This window comes from Cebus imitator, unplaced genomic scaffold (assembly GCF_001604975.1).
Source record: "Cebus imitator isolate Cc_AM_T3 unplaced genomic scaffold, Cebus_imitator-1.0 Scaffold260, whole genome shotgun sequence".
NCBI lineage: Eukaryota > Metazoa > Chordata > Mammalia > Primates > Cebidae > Cebus > Cebus imitator.
Genome location: NW_016107575.1, coordinates 2,247,739 through 2,273,178, shown reverse-complemented (window position 1 = coordinate 2,273,178; position 25,440 = coordinate 2,247,739). Strand labels below are relative to the sequence as shown.

The window sequence follows — 25,440 nt, the reverse complement described above, 5'->3', positions numbered from 1 at the left end:
AGGCTGAGGCATGAGAATCACTTGAACCTGGGAGGCAGAGGTTGCAGTGAGCCGAGATCGCACCATTGCACTCCAGCCTGGGCAATAAAGTGAGACTCGGTCTAAAAAAAATAAAATACAAAAAAATAAACTATTTTCATCCTTGAATCACGTGTTCACTATCCGGCTTATATTTATACTTGCTGTTTTTAAACATTATGAATATATGATCTCTGATATGATTTATAAAACTTGGGCAGCAACAGTTGCCTTTTAGAAGGACAGGCATCTGGGAGAGAAGCGGGGCGGCTGGGAGGCTAGACAAGTATCACCCAGTCAGAGTTCACAGCTTTTATGTGAGGCTGAGATTCCACCTTATCAATGCACAAACATCTCTCTAAGAACATCTTAGGATCGCATGTCCCCTTTTCTACAAAACATGCCTGACTGCTCCCAGATGGGGCCCAGTCATCCAGCTCCCAGCACAGAAATCTCCCACAGACCCAACCAGGGGGCTTGTCCTTGTGAGTCTACCTGCCTATCTCCTCACTTTTTTGCCCCATGAGAACAGAAACAACAGATTTCACTCAAAATCCTTCACCCCAAGTAATGTGCCTGTCATTGTTGATGCTCAATAGACATTTTTTAAATAAGTTCATTGAAATGACCATTCAACGACCTTTTAAATGGCCCAAGGAATGTATTCAACTAATGAATATATTGAATATAGAGAACATATATTCAATTATGTATATTGAATATATAAAACGAGGTATATAAACCAATATAAACAAGGTATATATTCAATAAACAATATTATATATTGGTTTATATACCTCATTTTATATATTGATACTCCTTAAAAGTTCTGTTTAGAAAAAAATAATCTAAAGCTCAAAAATGTTTAACTGCAAGCCCTATGAAGGCAGGAATTTCATGTTTTATTAACTTCTGCATCCCAAGCATACTTTGGCTGTGCCTAATACATAGCAGGTGCTCAATGAATGCACTGAATGGGCCAGAAGTGGTGGCTCATGCCTGTAATCCCAGCACTTTGGGAGGCCGAGGCAGGCGTTTCACTTGATATCAGGAGTTCGAGACCAGCCTGGCCAACAAGGCGAAACCCCATTTCTACTGAAAATACGAAAATTAGCCAGGCATGGTGGTGTGTGCCTATAATCCCAGCTACAGCCTGGGCAACAAGAGTGAGACTCTGTCTCAAAAGAAAACAAAAATTGTGCTGAATGAAGAGACTTGGGCTATGAAGTATTCCACACACTAAACAGAATCCAGTTCCTTTCTCTATTGTTTAAATTTATTTATTTTAATTGGGGTAATTTCCCATTTTAACCAAGTTTAAAGTTCAGTGGCACTAAATACATTCACACTGTTGTGCACTTGTCATCACCTTTCTCTTAGGTTTTTCATTTTCAACCCTGATCTGCACATCACATTTCAAGCCATTCAAAAGAGGAAAAGGTCATTGCTATTACATGATTGTACAGTGGTAAGAAATTAGCTATTCCTACTCAAACTAGTACCCAGGATGGTCTCTTTAGAAATCGCTCTCTTTTGTCTCTCATGTCTCTGCCTCTGTTTCTCTCTCTCCCCCTTTCTCTTCCCAGCCCCCACCAACTTTCACCTGGCCCCTCTTTTCACCAACCCTCAGCCATGTACCTAGCATCTACTCTTTATCACCTGATACAACTTTCTCATCAAATATTAAAGTGTGAAAGGGCTTGGAGATTATAGAATCTAAACATTTTAGTTTATAGAATCTAAAATCTATTTTACATATGAGGAAAGAAGTCCTGTAAAAGAATGTGTGAATTCTCTCAAAAACAAGAGCAATCTCTCAAAAGCAATCAAGACATTAGGGTGATTTTCCCATCCAGTCAGCCACCAAGTCACGCCCTCCCTCCCCTATGTATTGTTTGGGGGTAGTAAGTTATAAACATATCTGTATCTGAATAAACGCTTGTGATTCTAACATCTAACTGTGTACATGCGGGGTGTGAGTGTCTGTGTGTGATGGGTCAAACCAACCCAGAGTGTGTTTAGCATTCTGCCTGAAGGCCTAGGATTACTAACTAATAGCAAAGAGGGGGAAATGTTTTTAACTGACATCCAAAGTGGAATATATAGTATCGATCCTCTAATTGATCCTTATTGACCCTACAGTAAAAGAATAAATAAACTGACCTCTGCAACAGAAAAAAATGCTCTAGACTTTGTTGACTCAATAAAGAAGGCTCACTCCTGCATTCCCTGACTAGATGATTCCTGATCCAATTGATGCAGGTGAGATCTCCTAAGGAAACACCTGATCCCACTGCACATGACAATGAATTTGGAAAACAAAGCACTGGAGTGTAAGCTCCCTTAGGACAGGAACCAACCATGCCTTTTTGTTCTCCCTCCACACCTAGCAAAGAGCTCTCCACACAGCAGCTGCTCAAAACACATCTCTTTTCATTGACCTCATCCATTCATTTGCCCGATGAGTCACAGGGTTTCTTCTCTAATCATTGACTCTCACTGGTTAGTTGAGTTTTAGGATGATTGAGGAGGAGGAGTGAGTCTATGAGTGTGTTTATTTCTTACATATGGGCATACACATGGCATATATGCAAGGAGGTGCACATCCTGTATACAAGACGGTGGATGTTTGCATGTGTTTCTTTGCAAGTGAGTATGTTTTAAGTTTTTTAATCAATCAGCAAACAGTTTTTCAGGACCTACTAAGTACAGGACCCCAAATGTATTTTAGAAATTAAACAGTTCCTGCCCTCTACTAATTCAATAAACAATGCAGAAAGAAAGCCTGTGGAGGTCCCTCAGCTAATGAAACCTCCTGAACTCCAGTCTACGTTAGGTTTGTCACCTCTTTTCCCTGCAGTACCCAGAGCCTCCTTGTATTATAAAATTAAAACTAATGCAACTACAGACACGTATCACTGAACAACAGGGATATATGTTCTGAGAATAGCATCGTTATGCAATTTCGTCATCATGCAGACATCAAGTGGACTTCCACAACCCAGATGGTGTAGCCTAGTACACACCTAGGCTATGTGGTATAAATATAGCCTATTGCTCTGAGACTATACACCTGAACAGCATGTTAGTGTACTGAACACTATAGGCATTTATAACACAATGGTAAGTATTTGTGTTTCTAAATGTAGGAAAGATGCAGGCAAAATGCAGTAGAGAAGACAAAAAATGATACACTGGTGGAGACTCTTACCATGAATGGGGCTTACAAAACTGGAAGTTGCTTTGGGTGAGTCAGTGAGTGAGTGGTGAGTGAAAGTGAAGGCTTAGGACATTTCTGTGCACTACGGGAGACCTTATACCTGCAAATGCTGTACACTGCTACAACAAATGTATCAAAAATAGTTTTCTTTCTTCAACAATAAATTAACCTTAGCTCACTGTTGATTTCTTTTTCTTTTTTTGAGACGGAATCTTGCACTGTCACACAGGCTGGAATGCAGTGGCACAATCTCCGCTCACTGCAACCTTCGATTCCTGGGTTCAAGCAACACCCCCTGCCTCAGCCTCCCAAGTAGCTGGGATTATAGGCATGCACCATCATGTCCGGCTAATTTTTGTATTTTTAGTAGAGACGGAATTTCACTATGTTGGCCAGGCTGGTCTTGAACTCCTGACCTCGTGATCCGCCCACCTTGGCCTCCCAAAGTGCTGGGATTACAAGTGTGAGCCACTGTGCATGGCCAGATATTTTACTTTATATACTTCTTAATTTTTTTCACATTTTTACTCTTATGGAACAATGCTTAGCTAATACACACACTGTACAACGGTATGGAATATTTTCTTTCTTTATATCCTTGTCCTGTAAGCTTTTTTCTGTTTATAAAATTTTTTATCTTTCAACTTTTGAAAAATAAACTTTTTTGTTTAAAACTAAGACACAAACACACACATTAGCCCAGGCCTGCACAGGGTGGGATCATCAATCTCGCTGTCTTCCACCTCCACATCGTGTCCCACTGGAAGGTCTTCAGGGGCAGTGACACACAGGGAGCTGTCATCTGCTATGGTAACAATGCCTTCTTCTGGAATCCCTCCTGAAGGAATTGCCTGGGGCTGTTTTACAGTTAACTTTTTTTTTTTTTATAAGCAGAAGGAGTACACTCTAAAATAAAGAGTAAAAGTATAGTGGCCAGGTGTGGTGGCTCATGCCTATAATTCCAGCACTTTGGGAGGCCAAGGCCAGCGGATCACCTGAGGTTGAGAATTCAAGACCAGCCTGACCGACATGGAGAAACCCCGTCTCTACTAAAAATACAAAATTAGCCGGGTGTGGTGGCACATGCCTGTAATCGCAGCTACTCAGGAGGCTGAGGCAGGAGAATTGCTTAAACCTGGGAGGCAGAGGTTGCAGTGAGCTGAGACCGCACCATTGCACTCCAGCCTGGACAACAAGAGCAAAACTCCGTCTCAAAAAAAAAGAAAAAAAATATATATATATATATATATGTATATATATGGTAAATACATAAACCAGTAATAGTCATTTTATTATCCAGTATTACATACTGTGCATAGTTTTATGTGCTAGACATCTATACCCTGTCAGGGCAATAGGTTTGTTTACACCAGCATCACCACAAACACAGGAGTAATGGGTCGTTGCACTGTGACATCTATGATGTCACTAGGCCATAAGAATTTTTCAGCTCCATAACCTTATGTGACCACTGCCATGTATAAAGTCTGTCTTTGACCAAAATGTTATGGGGCACTTGACTACGTTTTATTTTTGGCTTGTCATTCCTCTCCTTTGCGCTTCATAAGGGCAGACCTTCAAGGTACCCACCATCCTGTCCTATATTGTGCATGATTCATATATTAGAGATTATTTTTATTCTATGAGTATTTATTTATTGTCCGCCTCTCCCCTCTGGAATGTAAGCTTCTCCATGTGGTCCAACACTGGACCTGATGCACAGATGCACAGCCCACAGGCCCTCAAATACCTTGTTGAATAAATGAATGTGTCCTTCATGTCTATAACCTCAGCATCTACCACAGTGAGCAAAGTAAATATGCAAAAGTTATATGACAAAATGTGTAGGCACTTCAGTCAGTGAGCTTCAAAACATGGTGTGTGAGCCACTCTAATTACTTCCATTTAGAACTGAGATTCCAAAAGTATTATTTCCTTTTTCCTCTCAATTTGTGGAATCAATATCCTAGTTTCTTCTCCACCTCACTCCTGCCCCGATAGATTCTAAGGTGATGGTAGAGTGTGGGGGGTGAGTTCCCACACCTGGAGCCAAAATTCAAATTCTGACACCTTTGTTTCTAACTAACTGTGAGATTTTGCAAGGTATTTGACCTTAATGTGCCTCAGTTCCCTCAGCTTTAGGATGAGAATTTAAAATAATACTAATACTTCCTCAGGCCATGATGAACATTAAATGTGCTAATACATGTAAAACTTTTAGGAAAGACCTGGCATCCAGGTTAGCTATAATTATTATTCATCTCTTTCCCACCCCATCAACTTTGCAAGTGATGTTTCATGGAGTTGGAGAGAAGAACGGGAGTGAAGAAGGGAGAAGCTTGTGAGAATTCTGTGAGTTGATGATGGGAAATTATAGATTTAGCATAATTGACCGTGAACTAAAGCCTTCTGCCCAATACATTCAGGTATCAGAGTTTCTTAAAGTATAGGATGATATACTTAAATTTAAACCCAAGTTATCATGGAATTACCCTCATCTGAAACAAAGTATGTGCTTGGTTGCTTGGTTCTTTTAGGCTACAGGCTCTGCCTGGCGCTGTCCAACAGAACTTTTCTCTGATGGCGGGAATGTTCACTGTAATCTGCCCTGTCCCATACAATAGCCAGTAGCCACATATGGCTATTGAACATTTGAAATGTGGCCAACACAAGTAAGAAAATAAATTGTTTTGTTTTTGTTTTTTGAGATGGAGTCTCACTCTATCGCCCAGGCTGGAGTGCAATGGCTTGCTCTCAGCTCACTGCAACCTCTGCCTTCCAGGTGCAAGCAATTCTCCTGCCTCAGCCTCCCAAGTAGCTGGATTACAGGCACACACCACCACTCCCAGCTAATTTTTATATTTTTAGTGGAGATGGGGTTTCACCATGCTGGCCAGGATGGTCTCAAACTCCTGACCGCAAGTGATTTGCTTGCCTCAGCCTCCCAAAGTGCTGGGATTACAGGCGTGAGCCACTGTGCCCGGCCTATTTCATTTAACTTTGGTTATTGTTTACTTAAACAGCCACATGGGGCCAGTGTCTCCCCAGCTGGGCAGCATAGCTATACAGGATTTAATATACAAGTTCCCTAACTTGGTCCAGGCCTGCTCTCCAGCTTCGGTCTGCTCCTTCTCCTTGCCCCAGAAATCAACACTCACAAAGGCAAACTGCTGTTCCACACCTCCAGGACTGTGCATACACTGGCCCAATGCCTGAAATATCCTTCCTCCATGTCCACCTCCAAACCTCATCCAATATCTTGTTCAGATTTCATTTTCTCAGGACAACTTTCCCTAACCTCCACCCGCCTACCTCCCGCTACTGCCAACACAATCTACCATCACTTCCTCTGTGTTCCTCCACACCTGTTTCTGTTGCTGCTGTCATCATCCTGTAGTTATAACCTATTTTCTGTAACACTAACGGACTATGAGAATTTTGAGGACCAGGTCTTATGCATTTCTTCATCCTAGCGATGTGTGCCCATCACACAACACATGTGCAGTAAATATTTACTGTTCCCATTACTAATTTTTAAGTCTGTAAAATGTTTTCTTAAAATTATTTTTGGAGCATTGACAACCACTCTGTGATTATGGGAACCATTTAAGTCAAAGTCTATTAAGAGGCCAATTTTCAAATAATAAAAAGTTCTTAGAGTATCAATTGAAGTTCTACTTATTTCAAACCATATCAATACAACATTTCAGTACAAACCAAAGAATATAACTGTTCCCTTGTTGTTCCCTGTAACAAAATCCTACCTATAGCTGCTCCTCCTAAGGGTCTGGAAGTCTCTTGGATTTCAGAAACTGATCTTGTCACTGATCTGTCCCCAGTGCCTATAGTCACTTACTAGGGAGACATGGATGAGATTTAAAAGCAAGAAGACAAAGGGACCTGATTTAAGACTTGTCATGGACACCATCAAATGGGAATTCAGGGTAATCTACCCTTGCTGCACCCCATGTCCAATTTTACACACAAGGAGGAAACAATTAAAACCATATCCATCACAAAAAATAATGTCCATAAGTGATGTGTCTGCTTAATGATATGTTATCCAAAACAGAATTCTCTGTTTTCCTTATTCCTTGGCTAGCTCAAGAAATTGTCCTTTCATAGATTATGTGGCATGTGTTGTAATATTAATCTGGCCTGATAGCCATACTAGTTCATTTTGTTTCCCTTCACGATTTTCTAATTTTTTACTTAAATTCTCATACAAGTGTTTCTATAATTAGAATAAGCTCTTGATGATTTCTGGGAGCCTCATTTGTATGAAATATTTCCCAAATACCAACCATCTGATGAATGTATTGTACAAATGATCGTCTTTCCTGCCCTCCAGGAACTTACAGTTCAATAATGCAAACAAATGAATACACAGTGATGAGAAATGCATACATGGGGGTACAGCATGGCAGAAGGTCTTTAAAGAGAATGGATTTCAGAATGAATATAAATCCAGAAGACTTTATCTTCAAATCAGACCTAGATTTGACTTTTGTTTCCTTATTAATTATGTGGTTTTATGTTGAAATGCACAAACAGCACTTTCTAATGTAATTAACATCGATTTAACAAATAACTAAGTTATTTAGATCATTCAGATAAGTCTCTAATTTTCCTATATATTGACAGATTTTAAAGTCTTTTCTCTGATTTTCCTTTTCCCTCTCCCAATACATATCTCTCAGAGTTTTAATCAAAGGAGAAATTTCAAAAAAGACAGAGGTCTGAGATCTCTTTTGAGGTTTCTAATGAATAATGTGAGATAAACATCTTTTTCTAAAATGTCTCAAATTTAGATATAGAGATATCAATTTCTCTTTTCAACTTCCTTATAGAATCTGCCCATTTAGGAAGAACACTGATTAAGTGTAAAAATTATGTTCTATATGTTATTGGAATTCCTCATGAACTCCACTAATATAAAATGCACTTATTTCCAAAATGTGTCTATTTCTGCTCAGAAAAGATCTGGTTTTCAAAGATTGTGTTTTGCGGTTAAAAATGAAGATAGTGACTTCAACTCTCTCAAGATTTGTGAGGCTGGCATGCCATCTATCTCAATAATACCGAACAAGAATGTCAGATGGACAGAAACGGCCATGGTAAGCGGGTGCTTGCCGCTGACAGTGACTGCTGTATTTTGGGTGATGGGGAACAGCATTTCCATTAGTTCAAGTGAAATACAATGCCCTGCCAACTCTAGGTATCGGTGTATTCAATACCCCTGCTGTGCCATGTCCATTTTCTATAGCTGCAATTAAAAATCAGTCGATACAAAGTCAAAATGTTGTACATTCTTCCCCTATCCCTTTCCCTGTCACTGTTTCCAGCTTCACCGGAAGAACAAGTCACCATGGCAACCAATCCCTCTGGTGCACAGACCAAGTCAACCTTTCTAGTCAGACTGCCAAGCAGAGCAACAGGGAATCAAAGCCCTGAATGGAACCACCAGAAGCCGTGAATTCCATCCCCCGTTCTCTAAGTGGGGTTAACCAACACCAGACGGGATACCTCTCCTATTCTAGAAGGCATTCAAAGAAGGAAATGTAAGAATCTCTTTCAGCAAATTCTCCCAGTGTTTGCTGTTCATTATTAACATGAATTCTCCCTCACATTTCAGCTAACTTCCTCTCATTTCAATTTCAAAGAAAGAAGAAAATTATGGATAAAATAATGCTTTCTAAATCTGAGAATCTGAAAACTGTTATAAAGGCACCCATTGTCAAAAACTATTCTAGGTCCTCTTGTTTTCCTGCCTTGACATCCAAACCCAAGTTGCTTTCCTCTGGACCCCCCTGTATCCTGTACATCTTTACAAAGGGGTAGTGCTCCAAATGGGTCAGCCTGTTCCAATAAGAACCTAATTGTGAAGCAAATGGGATCTTGGTCGTATTAACACACCCGTAACAAAATCAGCTAAAATCCCTAGTCATTCTAAAGAAAGTACAAAACAAACGCTTAGATGGATTCTCTCTCTGAAGTCACCTCACCTAAATCTGACCTGGCTACCTAGACCAGACCCACTGTTTGTCATTCTTAAACAATTGACTTTTTTACAAATTAACATTTTTTTTTCTGATCAATTGCAACACTTCTATCTATCAAAGAACATCAGCTCTCATAAATATTATTTTAATACAGCAGCAAACCTCACAATATTATAATGAGACATTAAGAACTACTTTTATGTCTTGGCCTCAAAGACTTTACAAATAATTGCATCTTTGTCACCTCAACACCACCATTTAATAGTTGAAAAGAATGAAACACAAGGGGAAAATAACAAGACTAATAAAATCTGCCCATCTTCCTACAATGTAGCTACCATAGAAGAGAACACACTCCTTTCTTCAGAGCAATATTAATAAATTTTCAAACAATATTCCAGTGAGTTGACAACAGGATGCTTCCCAGAGTATAAATCATACAGGGTTTACAAATCCCATCAGATAAGCAGAATTTTTTTAAGTTATGTGATCACATTAAAATATCAAATAATTTTTTATCATTAGCAAATGCAGCTTGTTTTATGTTTTGATATACACTTCGGTTATTTGTATATACATTTTCTGAAAATCTTATTTTTTTTCATCTGACATGCCCACTTTGGTGTTACCCAAAGAACTTCTTTTTTTGTACTTATTACACCTTGTTGATATTCAATGCACACAAGTCACTACTGTCAACCACTGCTTCAGAAGGAAACATAAAGAATTGTGATAACGATGCTGCTGGTCAGCTGGCTTTGAGCTGCTTACAGGTCAGGGGCTGCGATTCATTCATGTTTATATGACCAATGCCTGCACCATTCCTGGTATAGTATAGCGCTCAGCAAACAGTTCTGGTATGAATAAGGCCGCCTCTGTGAAATGTTTCCCCCACTTTCCCTTGTTTGAATCAGTTCAACAAAAATATTAGCAGCTTGTCTACCCCTGACACATGACTCCTTAAAGGGTTTCCTTTAAGAGCGCAAACAACTTTCGAGATTCCCTTCTTCTCAGAGGCTGATGAAGCATTATCCTGGATAAGAACCCTAGACCAAGAAGTCCCACTCGAATCCCGACAGACTGGAAGCGCAAGAGGAGAGGCGGGGGAGAGAGTTAAGCCCGCACCACGCTTCATTAGCAGCTGTTGAGAGAGGCAAGTTCTGGCTCCGAGGCTCAGCCAGGCCTGGATAGCCGCATCACCTGGAACCAGGAGACCTGATAGCCCTGATAGCCTAGTGTGGCCTGAGGAGGAGACGCGAGGGGCTGCGGGGCCTAGAGGCTCTGGGCTCTCCGCAGCGCCACGCCTCGCGTCCGGCGCTTACCTTTCCGAATGAGGGCGGCGATCTCGGGGTCGAAGCCCTGCCGGTGGCACTTCCTCCAGAGGCCCATGTTGGTGGAGTTGTACTGCCGGCTGCACTCATCCGCGGGGCTCATGGCGAACAGCTGCCGGCGATTCCGGGCCCGGAGGAGTTTGCCCTCCCAGCGGTCCAGGCGCGAGCGGCTCGCCCGGAGCGGCAAGTTGTTGTTATTATTGTAAATGAAGCCGGGGTCGACCCGGCGGGTGTTAAAGGCCTTGCACCTGTCCCTGTGCTTCCTGGCGTCCGTCTCGTACCAGTGGTCCGAGCAGATGGCCACGGCCAGCATGCCGAGGGCGCAGAGCGCTAGCGAGAGGCCCGTGTAGAGCAGTAACCTTCCGGCAGCCATGCCTCCGCTTGGCGGCTACACCATGGGCATGATCCGCCGCAGCCTCGCCTTCCCTCGCCGCGCCCGGAACAAAGCGGGGGGCGGCCGAGCTGGGGGAGGGGGCAGGAGAGCGACTCGCGCCGCGGCGCCCCCTCGGCCCCCACCTACCGGTGCGCGGCCCGGGGACTGCGGGGATGGGGGCGGGCGGCCTAAAAAGTTCTGATCCGAAGAGGCTCCCGCGAGCTCCTGGGCATCCTCCGGGGCAGGTGCAGCTTCCAGCGGCGGCGAACCCAGCGCGGCCGCCTCCCGCCCCCTCCCCGCCCTGCAGGAAGTGACTGCCCCGCAGCAGCCGCCTCGAAACCCAGCCCGGCTTAGGGCACCGCTGCCCTCGGGCCTGAAACTAAACGCCAAGTGTCCTCGGCTGCGGTGGGGCTTGCCGGGGTTTCCTTGTGCAGGGTGGTGACGGGACAGAACTCGCCTGTCCCTCGGAGGGAGACGGGGGGTGCTGTCAGGGGGCGCCACCTGACCACAGGGTGAAGTGGAGCACCCTCGATGCGGCTGGCAGGCGGAAGTAACCTCCAGGCGCCGGGGCCGGCTGCCCCGAGTCCCGCCTGGGTCTCACGCTCAGAGCCTCTCCCCCTTCCGTCTGCAGGCAAGGACCTGGGGCGCGCACCCAGAAATGTTCTTCCTTTCTGGATCGGGTCCTTTTAAAATCTCCGTTCCCTGGTCACCCGCAGGTCGGTTGCTACTTCTGACCCGGGTGCTGCTCTCAGAGGCGCGCTCCCAGCGGACGCACTGTCTCGGCCGACCTTCCCCCGCGAGCTGCCAGGGCGCCTGCCTCTGGCATGGCCATTCAAGCTGCCCCTCGGGCCGACGGCGCGGTCACCCAGGCGGCGTTACTGGACGAGTCCCGGCCCGGGGTCTGCGGAGACTGGGCGGCTGCCGGCGGACGCGAGGGGCGGACTGAGCGGCTGGGGGCGCACCGGGAAGCACTCACGGTGCGCGGCGCTCGGATCTCGGCGCACGGCGCCTTCAACACCATGGACAGGTCACGCCGTCGCGGCGCGCTGCCGGCCCAGCCGCCAGCCCCCCGGCGTCACGCAGCTGTTCCTAGCGCCGTCTTCTGCCTGGAGTGTCCACCCGGCCGCCTCCGGACCCGGCTTTGGCGCGACGCCTCCTCCTCACTTCATCTGGCACCCGGGAGCCCCGGGAGCTGGCCGCCCAGGTGCAAAGAAAATGCCGCAGGCACCGAGGACAACCTTGGTCCCGGCCCCTCGGAACAATCCGCCCCTCTCTCCAGCCACCTGAGCCCCTGGCACTCTGGCACCCTGTCTGCTCTGCCCAACTGGGCTCAGCTGCTCTCAGATTGCACCATTTTCTTCGCAGCCCACCCCGGCGCCGAGATGCCGGCTCACTCGGCAGCGTGCAGAGAATCCCGTCCCGGCTTCGGCGTCCCAGGATCCCGCTCCCGGCGCGCGATGGTCGCCGAGATGAATGGGGCGAGGGTGGGGGAGGGAGGCTGGGTCACTCGGCTTCCCCTAGTCGCCTCCTCCTCTAGCCGCGGTGGCTCCGAGGCCTCGCAGGCTCGGCTGGTGCCTGGGAGGCGCGAGAGCCCAGGCTGCGCCCAGGGGACTGGGGAAATCGCATCGCCCTGGTGCGGGCGCCGGAGAAAGCCGCTGCTGCGCTCTCTAGTCGGCCGCGGGGCGCTGCAGCCTTGGCTAAAACCCACAGACGAGAACACCGAGCGCGCAGCCAAAAGCTAGTGATGTCATCCGTGCAACGTGAGCCTCATCTCTTATTTTTCTAGCCTCCTTAAAGATAAACTGCACCATTTCCCAGGCACGAAATGTCTCAGCCTTATTCTTTGACCAGGCAAGTCAATGGTGTCTAGATAGGTATGTGCCCAACCACATCCATATTTATGCACATATACATATATGTGGTATGTAGCATGTTTACATACATTATTGTAAATTTAGGAATGTTGCCTACAGCTCCTGTTTCTTTTTCCAGACATGGAAAATTCTCTCAAACCCACTACAGTTATTTAAAGGAAAAACTGCTTATTGCAGAGTCGGCCTTCGGAGGGGCCGAGCGAGCTCCCTGCGTCCCGGTTTGGGCCACCCGTGTCTTGGTATGCATTTGATCTTTTTTTTCCCCGGAAAGCCACAGGCACTACCTTGCTAGCCACAGGCGTTTCCACCCAGGGATGGGCTGAGAGCGGCCGTGGAGTTAACCCGCCAGCCCCAGAGCCAGGCACCCCGACACACACCCACCTCCACCTGCCCCCCCTCCTCAGCAGGAAAAGAAAGAAGAAATTTGGCAGATCCACTCAAGACAAGAAGGAGAGAAATTTAATGGTGGATGGGGGTGGTGGGTTGGTAGATATTTTGAAAACGCTGGAGAGCTCGAGCACTGAGGAGGGGAGGCTGGGTGAAAGGAAACCTCGATGCAGGATTTGTCATCTTGTAACGGTGGCCGCTGGATTTTGGCTCTGCAGAGGCTCTGGGAGGTAGCGCCAGACCCCAGACCTTGAGCGGGTGGGCCTCAGGCGAGCCCCCCTTCATCCCAACCTCAGCCCCCCTGCTCTGCTCACGTGAGACAGCGCCGCAAAGGCTGGGAGCCTCCCTCCTGGCATCAAACGCTGCATTTTTCACTCTCTTGCTCACTCCTCGTTTTCACCCTCACTCCAAAGTCGAAGTCCGGCACTGCCGGGTAAAGAGTTACCCTGGGGGAAAAGAAAGTGCCCCACACCCTTCTTTGCACAACGGGGCTTGTAAGCCAAAATGAGCACACCTCCACCATATTCTTTTTGTCTTTTTTTTTTTCCTCTATCCCCTTCCTGCATTTTGAAAACCGCGAACAAGGCGTTTCAGTGCCATCTAGTGGGGGAGGGGCGTGCCTCGCTTTTGCTTTTCACCCCTGGATTCTGCAATGGGATTTGCCCAAGGGACAGCAGAGCCTGAGGCGGCCCGCTGGATTCTCGGGTGCCTGGCTGGTCGAGGGACTGCAGGTGTGCGCCCTTGGCCAGATCTCTGCCCTCTGGCTTCCGCAGGATGTCGAGATAGAGCCAAGTGACTCTGGCGCCAGTGTCTTCTCACCTTTTTTTCTAGCTCCCACCCTTGAAAATAAATAAGTGCAAACACTTTGCACTCATGCAGACAATATCTTAAATTTCTGAAGTTACTTTCCTCACTAAAGTCCAGAGCACTTTTAGACTAACAAGCCACCTGCATTTAATAACAGGGAGGAACGAGAGGGGTGAAATGACATCTACAAGGTCACTCGGGAAATCAGGGCACAGAAGGCCTTCAAGAGCAGTCTCCTGTTCCGAGCTTTCCTCTCTCCTTAAACCCAGCTGAACCGGGTGCCCCTGAGACCAGTCCAGGCAGTTGATCACTCCCAGTAAATGCACCTGTTTATTTTGTCCTTATCTTTCCTCCCTCTTCCATTGTGCCACCCATCTAGTGCTCTTGATTTTAGCATTTTCTCCTGACCTCTACCTGAGAGCTGCTTCCAAGGATGTGCCTGGCCCATTCTCCAGGGTCCTCAGCAGTCATGTATTTGGGGCCCTGCTTGCAATGGGAACCCAAATGGTACATTATCCTCTTCCTTACTGAACATCATTAAAATTCTATTTTGACATATTTGTCCTTGATGAAATCCCCAAAATCCAATGAAGTCATGGATTTGCGGCCTCCTTTGAAGTGCAGTTACCGTGGCCAGCCCTATATCATTTTGGGGCTGGTCCTCGAGGCTAAGATGGCTGCATGACTATCTTTTCTTAACTGGGTGCTCTAAGTCTCTTCTCACTGTCTGATTCCGATTCCTTCCACTCTGCTGGCTACAGCTTTATCATCTTTGTGTTTCCAACCTATTTCTTCCCATTTGCACCAACACTGTCCCAGATCATAAGATCTCAAAATCAGAAGAGACTTTAGAGTCAAACACGCATGTAATAATGCATGAATCTCTTTTAGAACATTTTCCAAAAAGTGAATGATCAGCTTCTGCTTGCATACTTGAAGTGATGAGGAAATCAGTTTGCAAGCAGCCCATTCCACTTTAGACTGTGTAAGTAGCTCATTCCACTTTAGACTGTGTAAGTAGCTAGACAGTTCTTCCTTATACTGAGCCTTCTCCTAAGTCTCATAACTTATACTCATTGGCCTTTGTTTTTGCTTTCTAAAGGCCCACTGATGGGGCCTGATTCGTCTTCCATTTAGTGGTCCTTCTTGCACTTGACATAGCCATCATGTTCTCGCTACACCTTCTTTCCTCCAGACTAAATATCCCTTGTTCATTCTCGCGCTTGCTCTTCTCTGGCTTCTGATGCCTCCTGATTGTTAGTGTTCCTTTTGGGTAATACCTCTTTGATCCAGCAGTCATGCAAACCTATGAAGAAATTTTGGTAAGTCTGTCCTGTTTTTATCTGACTTATGTGCAGTTCTAATGGTCCTCATTTCCTCTTTTGGGAGCCCGTAAATCATCCCCTTCTTAAGCCATTCCTAGAATCTTACTCCGAAATGACATTAAGATCACTGATCTGTAGTTTGTGAAATCTGCGTTTTTGAAATTTGGAGTTTCATTTGTTCACACCCACCCACTCCCTGTTTTAAAGCGTCATCAACATTCTGCAGGCTCTCTCTAAAGTCACCAACAAAGGTTGAGACCTCGTTGAAAGTTCTCTCCATTTCCTGGAATACAGTTCACCTGGAGCAGACAGATGTTTTCCTCCAACTTCTTCACCCATTCTGAACTGTCTTCAGTTACCACATTGTTCCACCCTATACCCCACCTTCGGCCTGAAAATCTCTCTTTGACATTGTCAATTGTCAAAAAAAGTTCATGAGGTGTGCTTTCTCTCTGCCATCTATCAGTACAATATTACACAATTTGGCCAGGCGCAGTGGCTCACACCTGTAATCACAGCACTTTGGGAGACCGAGGTGGGAGGATTGCTTGAGCTCAGGAGTTTGGACAAGCCTGGGCAACATAGTGGGACCATATGTCTACAAAGCCAGATGTGGTGGCATGCACCTGTCATCTGAGCTACTCAGGAGGCTGAGGTGGGAGGATCACTTGAGGTTGGGAGGTCATAGCTGCAGTAAGCCATGATGGCACCATTGCACTCCAGCCTGGGAAATGGAGTAAGACCCTGTCTCAAAATATATATATATATATACCATTTGTCCAGAGAAAAGTCTACCCACATATATTTCTTTTTTCGTAATTAACTTTGTACAATTTGGACATTATTTGTAACCCAGAAGTTATTTTGAGCTCTAGCTCTCCTGGCATAGTTCCCAAGTTAACGACATGCTGGTATTTATGGGGGAACGGGTATCCTTCTTTTCTCACTCAGATCTTCTTTCTAAATCTCAGCTTTAAGACTGGGCGGGGTGGCTCATGCCTGTAATCCTAGCACTTTGGGAGGCTGAGGCAGGGGATCACTTGAGGTCAGGAGTTCAAGCCCAGCCTAGCCAACATGGTAAAATTCCATCTCTACTAAAAATACAAAAACTAGCCGGTCATGGTGGTGGGTGCCTGTAATCCCAGGTACTTGGGAGGCTGAGGCAAGAGAATTGCCTCAACCCAGGAGGTAGAGGTTGCAGTGAACTGAGATCATGCCACTGCACTCCAGCCTGAGCAACAGAGTAAGACTCAGTCTCAAAAAAAAAAAACACCTAGCTTTAAAAAGTCATATTAGTTTGTTTAACTACGTTCCTTCTCTTCTTCCTCATTAAAATCATTACAGCAAAAGGCTCTTTTCATCTCACCCCAGGGCATCTAAGTCCTCTCCTTTTATTTTTTTTTTATTCTTCCACCACACCAGCATATTAATCCTCTAAAAATCCACAGTTATCCTTTAAAATTCTGTGATAGAGCTGAGCACAGTGGCTCATGCCTGGAATCCCATCTTTGGGAAGCCAAGGAGGGCAGATCACTAGAGGCCAGGAGTTCGAGACCAGCCTGGCCCACATGGCAAAACCCCATCTCTACAAAAAATACAAAAATCAGCCAGGCATGGTGGTGCAGACCTGCAATCCCAGCTACTCAGGAAGCCGAGGCATGAGAATCACTTGAACTCGGGAGGTGGAGGCTGCAGTGAGTGGAGATCACGCTGCTGTGCTCCAGCCTGGGTGACAAAATGGGACTCTGTCTTAAAAAATAATAATAAAATTCTGCACTAGTTTCACCTTGTCTTTACTGTAAAGCTCAGACCTTTTACATCTCTATAAGACCCTGCCCAGGGCTTCAACCTATCCTCCAAAGATGACTTCCTCACTCTCAAAGATACATGCTCCAAACATGTTTTGAAAGCTCTACATTGGCATCATTCCTCTTGCCCACATAATATCTAACTTCTCTGGTTTTTAAGATTCTTAAAATTACAGGTGCCTCATATCAATAGGTCAAATAAGCATCATTTGATCATCTCACTAGAAGCTAAAAAGACCACCAGTTAAACCCAACAAACATTCTTGATACGTAAAAGGTCTTCCTAGAGATCATTTTAAATGAATAAGATCATCTCCTGCATAAAGAAATATTTCAAACTAGTAGGAATAAAACAAATAACACAACAGAAAAATGAGACAGGGTCTCGTTCTGTTTCCCAGACTTGAATGCAGTGATATACTCCACTGTAACCTCGAAGTCCTGGGCCCAAGTGATCCTCCCATCTCAGCCTCCTGAGTATCTGGAACTACAGACATGCGCCACCACACCTGGCTAATTTTTGTATTTTTTTGGTAGAGATGAGGTTTCACCACATTACCGAGGCTGGTCTCAAGCTCCTGGGCTCAAGTGATCCTCCTGCCTTGGCCTCCCAATGTATTGGGATTACAAGCATGAGCCACCATGCCCAGCAAGTTATGTTTCTTATGTAAATAAAAGTTGGCAAAATAGCATGTGATGGTGAACCATGATTGTTGAAATAAATAGTAACATAAAAGCATTTCATAACTCAACTAATTATACATAATTTTTTTATTTTTCTTGATGTTTACTCCAGAAAAATCATTAATCCTATTGTTACAATCAAGATTTTCACATAACTTATATTCTGTTGATGGTAATGCCAAATGTTTTTAACAACTTTTTGATTCATTGTAACTTTTAGATAGTTTTCGTTTTGTTTTGAGACAAGGTCTCTGCTGCAGAGGCTGAAGTGCAGCAGTGCCATCACAACTCACTGCAGCCTCGAACTTCCAGTCTTAAGAGATCCTCCCACCTCAGCCTCCTGAGAAGCTGGGACCACAGGTGCATGCCGCTGCATTCGACTAATTTTTATATTCTTAGTAGAGATGGGGTTTCACCATGGTGCCCCAGGCTGGCTCAAACTCCTGGGCTTAAGTGACCTGTTCACCTTGGCTGTCCAAAGTGCTGGAATTGCAGGCATGAGCTACCATGCCCAGACAGATAGGTTTTTTATTATTATTAACTTCAACTTGGACAAATTTCACTCTACTGTGATGGTAACACTTTTATTGGAAGTATTGGTAAAATTTTTAAAGCATACTTATTTTGAAATTTTACATGTTATTTTCAAGCACTATAACAGCCATATATGGAAAGTTCTTATTAGTACAGAACAATACTATATTTTACTCTTAATATATAAATCATGATCATATATACCATTATTTTTACCATCTCTTAAAGTAATATCTAGATCCATACAACATTTCTTAAGCTCTTCTTTCAAATATTCCAACGTTAGGATAAAAAAAATCAAAACACATTGCTTAATTTATTAAAATCTCTCTTTAATTAAGACCATATCTTGATCTATAATGACTGGAAAATAGTTTTTATACATATTACTTTGGTATAATGAATCTTCTCCTCTAAAGTCTTTCTTCTTTTTTTTTTTGCTTCAAGCGATTCTCATGCCCCATCCTCCCAAGTAACTGAGACAACAGGCGTGCACCACCATGCTCAACTAAAGTCATAAAAACATTTTCACTTTCTTGTTCTAATGTCCTAATATTTTATTAAAATATTATTTTTATTTCACATGCAGTTCATTTCTATTTAGGAAAAAACATTTTCTTTCAAATTTAAGAATATATTTTTAAAATTAAGTGAGAAATTGCCAAACTTAGATCTGAATTTTTACAGATTTTTGTTTCTGTGCATTATTTTTTTACTTTTTTTTCAATTTTTTTTTTTTTTGAGACGGAGTTTCGCTCTCGTTACCCAGGCTGGAGTGCAATGGCGCGTTCTCGGCTCACCGCAACCTCCGCCTCCTGGGTTCAGGCAATTCTCCTGCCTCAGCCTCCGGAGTAGCTGGGATTACAGGCACGCGCCACCATGCCCAGCTAATTTTTTGTATTTTTAGTAGAGACGGGGTTTCACCATGTTGACCAGGATGGTCTCGATCTCTTGACCTCGTGATCCACCCGCCTCGGCCTCCCAAAGTGCTGGGATTACAGGCTTGAGCCACCGCGCCCGGCATTTTTTTCAATTTAATCCTTGGATTTTCTTTGGCTTATACGTAAAAATTCTTAAAGGAAACTAAACTAGAAACCTTTTAAGGAAGACTCTCTTTCAGGACCTACTACCAAGTTTGTTGACATTATTAATAACAAGAAATAGTTCATATCAAAGAATTGTGGATAGCACAAATCCAAAATTAATTTCCTTTTCCACCAAAGACTACATTTTGCTCTGTATCTGAGCATCATCTGTTGTTTCAGGTAGCTGGTACACCTTATATCTAGTATATCTTGTGTCTTTTCTAAATAAAATTCAATGGCTTTAACAGCATTTTTTAATCAGCATTTCCATCATGTGTCTTCAGGGGGCTATACGATCAAATTTAAATGTGTTTTGTCTGTGGATAGATCCAAGATATATCACAAATACCTATCTTCTTTTCATTTCTCCGAAGAATATTATGTCTATTGGCTCAAGTCGAGGCCACATCTCTTAGTAACACATTAAACTATGTGCCATATGTAACATTAGCATGTTTCTGTATTTTAGGCAAAATTCAGATGGGATTGAGAAGTATAGTTAAGAGCAACACAAATTGCTTAATATTGCAAAACAGTCCTCTGTTACCATGTACAATTGTTGCAAAATATCATCCTAATTCCCGTGTAGCTCCAGAACCATGAATTGGAACACAAAAGGAGGACAGAAAATGAATACCCATGCCTTCCGGGAAATTATACGTCCTTATTCAAAAATCTACTGAACACATGCTGTTTGGGAGAAAAGATTGACAAGTTAATCATTTTGTCCTCTTTTGTGCCTAAGTGCTTCTACTCTCAGATCCTCTCAGCACAACAGCAGTATCCATCCTCAACATCAGCAGCAGTACAACCTGAAACACTTAATGGCACTCAGACGCAGCTGTCTTTTGTTTTGAGGATATAGACCAAGAGGCGTCTCAGAGCATTACCCTGGGGCCTGTTCTGTGTTAACCAGAAGAGCAGAAGTTTAGGGTCACAGTCCAGGCTGTGCAGCTCTGAAGCAGGGACTCAAGACACAGAGGCAACCATGAGATCTCCAGGTCAGTTATTTGTGTGTGTTTGGAATATGCAGAGCCCTCTAAAATGTGGAGCTGGGAAGGGACCCTCTTGCTGGGGACTACGGGCAGCCTAGCTAAAGAAACAAAAAAGGCAGGAGTATTTCCTGAAACCAGGGACCAGCTTTGCCCAACAGAAGCTGGAACCACAGAGACACTTGTCTGGCCAGAGCTGAAGCCATGAAATAGATGCAGCTGCTGCTAGAGCTGCTACTTGCGGCAGAGAATAGAGGAGGGATGCCTGGACTTCTCCCCTTCTTCTATTCACCAGTCTCTTGCCAGGACCTCCCGCTGCCTGCACTCAGTGGGAAGCCAGCTGACATGGGAACCTTGGGACATGCTGATTTCAGCCCACTGCAGTACAATACAGCAGGGAAGGGCAAGGGAAAATCTTAAGGCGAACGGGACAGGGTGGACAGGCATGCAGTGAAACTTCAGAGACATTTCCATAAAATCAGGATCAAGATAAATATGCTGTCTCACATATGTACATACATGTTGGTTTCTGAGACAGGGTCTCCCTCTGTCACCCAGGCAGGAGTTCAGTGGCACACTTACAGCTCACTGCAGCCTTCACCTTCTGGGTTCAAGCAAGGTCCCCACCTCAGCCTCCCTAGTACCTAGGACTACAGGCATGCACCACCATGTCCGGCTAATTTTTTTGCATTTGTTTTACCATGTTACCCAGGCTGATCTCAAACTCCTGGGCTCAAGTGAACTGCCTGCCTCGGCCTCCCAAAGTGCTGGGATTACAGACATAAACCACCACACCAGGCTCCTATTTAATATATTAGAGGTCAAGAATAGGGCAGAAACAAAAATAACTGTTATAACCTTTGGAAAGGAGGATGCAAAACTATCATTATATACAAAAATATGACTGGAAACTCAAAATAGAGTTTAATAAGATGGCTTAATATAAGAAAAATAAATACATATCAATACTTTACAATATAATAGCATTTAATTATTAGAAAATATATTGGAAACCTCTTCCATTCAAGATAACAACAAAAACTATAACACACTTAAGAATAACTGTTACAAAGAAAGGAGAGGATACGAAGAAAACTACAAAACCTCGTTGAGAGACATAAATGATATAAACAAAATGTAAAAACCCACCATGTTCGGGCCAGGCGCGGTGGCTCATACCTGTAATCCTAGCACTTAGGGAGGGATTGGTAAGAAATTAGACCTGTAAGTGATCACAATTCCTCAAGATCTCGAAAAGTGATGAGTAAATGGCAGCCTCCCAGCCAGGTTTTGACCCAAGTGAGTGCACCGTGAGGCCCTCGGCCTATGCAATGCCTCAGTGTTTTCCAATCATTGAATTCCAGGCTGAGGAGGCACGGATTACATGGACAGCATCCCGTTCTGCTTCCAACCTGACTCCTCCTGAGGCTGGATCCTGAAAGTCCTAATCACCTGCTACACCATCTCCTACAGACTGAATTGTGGTCCCTGAAAATTCATATATTGAAGCACTAATGCCCAGTGTGATGGCATTTGGAGACGGAGTCTTTGGAGGTAATTGGATTTAGATGAGGTCATGAAGGTGGGGCCCTCATGATGGGATTAGTGCCCTTATAAGAAGAGGAAGAGACACCAGAGTTCTCTCTCTGCCACATAAAGACACAGTGAAAAGGCAGCTGTCTACAAGCCAGTAAGAGAGCCCACACCAGAAACTGACCATGCTGGCACCCTGATCTCAGACTCCCAGAGCTGTGAGAAATACCTTCTGTCATTTACACCACCTGGACTATCGTATTTGGTATAGCAGACTGAGTAAATTATGGCATCATTGCCCCCATAGCAACACAAGGAGACACAAGTCTGAACTTGTGTTCTCCCCAATATCCTGCCCAATCAAATGACATTTTCACATGTTGCAGGACATGGTATTGACAGTTCTAGAGTAGGGTAACTCTCAATTCCCCTTCTAGATATCTCGTATTTTGGGGGTGGGGGGAGGATTTTCTACATATTACCAGGACTTCATTGTCTCCTTTTCTTTTTTTACTCCCCTACCTTGACAGCTATGGTTGCTGACCTCAATCATTCATTTTATACTTACTAGGTGCAGGTACTATTCTAGGTTCCTGGAAGACATCCATGAATAGCAAACAAAGATTCCTGCCCTCCTGGAGCTTATACTCTACTAGTAGAGAACAGGTAAAAACTAACTTAATTTAAAAAAAAAATTTTTTTTTGAGACAGAATCTCTGTTGCCCAGGCTGGAGTGCAGTGGTGTAAGTAATCCTGGCTCACTGTCACCTCCACTTCCCAGGTTCAAGCAATTCTCCTGCCTCAGCCTCCTGAGTAGCTAGGATTACAGGCATGTGCCACCATGCCTGGCTAATTTTTGAATTTTTAGTAGAGATGGGGTTTCACCATGTTGGTCAGGTTGGTCTCGAACTCTTGATCACCTCAGGTGATCTTCCCACCTCAGCCTCCCAGAGAGCCAGATTACAGGTGTGAGCTACTGCACCCGGCCATATTTTAAAAGATGATAAATGCTGTAGGAAAAACAATAGAGCGTAATGTAGGTGTTATGGACCGAATGTTGTGTCCCACTGAAGTTCCTATGTTGATGCCCTAATCACCAGTGTGGCTATATTTGGAGACAGGGTCTTCAGGAGGCAACTAAGGTTAGGTGGGTACAGCCCTGACCTGATAGAACTGGTGACCTTATAAGGAAAGGAAGAGATTTCTCTCTCTTTTTTTCTCTCTCAACATGAGCACGGAGAAAGACCATGTGAGGACACAGTGAGAAGGAGGCCATCTGCAAAGAGATATGACAAAGGCCAGGAAGACACACCTTAGCAGAAACTAAACCCACTAGCACCTTGATCTGGGACTTCCAGCCTCCAGAAATGTAAGAAAACAAATAACTGTTTAAACCACTCAGTCCACAGTGTCCAAATAAAAATCATCAAAGCAAAGCAAAAGGGAAGTCATCTCAGAGAAAAAGACAAAGGGGGAATCATCTCAGAAAAGAGAAAATTGTACAGTCCTTGGAGGGTACATGAGAATTTTGTGGTGGACAGCCTTATTGACCTACGCTCTCTCACACACACACAGACACATGCACTCACCCACAAACACACCCTGGCTCACTACAAAATGGCCACATTAGCCCAGCCAATCCCAGACTCCATCTTGGCAGTGGAGGTCATTCCTACCAAGGTGAACCTTGAGTGTGAGCATTTCCATTCCTCTACCACTTCCTGAAGATGCTGGCCTTACGAGGAAGCACCGCACTCTGGAAAAGAAATTACTTGTCCCGGCATGGTAGTGCATACCTGTAATCCCAGCACTTTGCGAGGCCAAGGCGGGCAGATCAAAAGTCAAGAGATCTAGACCATCCTGGCCAACATGTTGAAACCCTGTCTCTACTAAAAATACAAAAATTAGCTGGACGTGGTGGTGCATACCTGTAGTCCTAGCTACTTGGGAGGCTGAGGCAGGAGAATCGCTTGAACGCGGGAGGCAGAGGTTGCAGTAAGCCAAGATTGTACCACTGTACTCCAGCCTAGCAACAGAGCAAGACTCTGTCTCAAAAAAAAAAAAAAAAAAAGAAAGAAAGAAAGAAAGAAAAAAGAAATTACTTGTCAACAAAGGCATGTGCAAGCCTCAGAGGCACAGCCAAGGGCATTGCATTACAGGATGCTCACATGGCTACAGCCTGCAACAGCTGACACAGGCACAAAAAACAGCTCATTCATAACAAACCAGAGGCTGGCTGAGTCAGTCATAAGATCGTCATTCGATAGCATGACAAGCAGCCATAAAATTAACGTCTTGGTGTTACATTTAAGAATGTAGTGAAACACTCTACAGATACTGCTAGGTGCAAAAAATAGGATGTCAAACTGTGAGTAAAATCTGATCCAAATTTTGTAAAGAAAAATAAATGACAAGGAAATATACCACAATGTTAGGATTATTTCTGGGTTATTCTCTCTTTAAGGGTTTTTGCATTTTCTAGATTTTCTATAATTAACATGTATTACCATCTGAAAATAATGGCCATATTAAGATAATAAAGGTACTCACATTTAAAGGCTTACATGTATGATTAATTCTCCATGTAGCCAGCCTTCCCGAAATTCCTACTGAACAAATTCATTCAAAAGCACAAAATCTATAAAAGAGCCATTGACATCCAAAATTAAAAGGACTCTCCTTAGAGATAATTCTGCTTCTAAGTGCTTTGAATTATATATTTTTTGCCTTACTCTTTTTGACGGTGAAGAGTCTTTTCAGGAGAAAAAAAATTATGATTTTTCCAAGGTTCTCTGTTCATTGCTTTCAATTTTCCATCCTTTTATGACATTTGTGAGGCAAAGGCCATCTCCTCCCTCAGCTAGTCATTATGTTTCGGTCTGATGGGCATCTGCTGTAAAGAAGCACAGGTATGGCACAGGACTTTACGTGACTTTGCCAAGTTTACAAGGCCCGCTACAGAGGGACCTGACGGGGTCGAGCTCAAATCAGAACAAGCCGGGGCAGTGGAGAGGGTAAGTCACCACTCCTGAACTAGTGGAATCACAGACAGAATCAAGAAGTAAAATAATGGGACCTCAAACATCCACATGAGGAAAGAAAAAAGGCCCGAGAGGAAGCAGGAATTATGAACAGAAGGCAAGACTCTGGACCAGTGAAAGGACAGCCCTGCGAAGAAAACCAGAATCCCTTGAACTGGCTCAGATACCTGAAAGATAGGGCAGGTCAGAAGAAAAGCAATGACTCAGCTACTAGGGAGGCTGAGGCAGGAGAATCGCTTGAACCCGGGAGGCGGAGGTTGCAGTGAGCCCAGATTGCGCCATTGTACTCCAGTCTGGGTGACAGAGCAAGACTCCGTCAAAAAAAAAAAAAAAAAAAGTTATGAGCATCCAGCTCCCATTTGTAGTAACTGTTTTTTCACAACAGTCCTATAACTGCTATTATCTTCATTTATCAGATGAAGAGAG

At 44.3% G+C, this 25,440-nt stretch overlaps 1 protein-coding gene across 1 annotated transcript in view; it reads right to left on the bottom strand.

Annotated features, from left to right (window-relative positions):
• Positions 1-12,057, bottom strand: part of TMEM178B (transmembrane protein 178B) — a 418,414-nt gene extending 406,357 nt beyond the window's left edge. The window contains exon 1 of the mRNA XM_017499762.2: positions 10,563-12,057. Coding sequence (XP_017355251.1) covers positions 10,563-10,944 — 382 coding nt within the window. The 5' untranslated portion in view covers positions 10,945-12,057. The remainder of the gene's footprint in view (positions 1-10,562) is intronic.
• Positions 12,058-25,440: the final 13,383 nt, after the last annotated feature.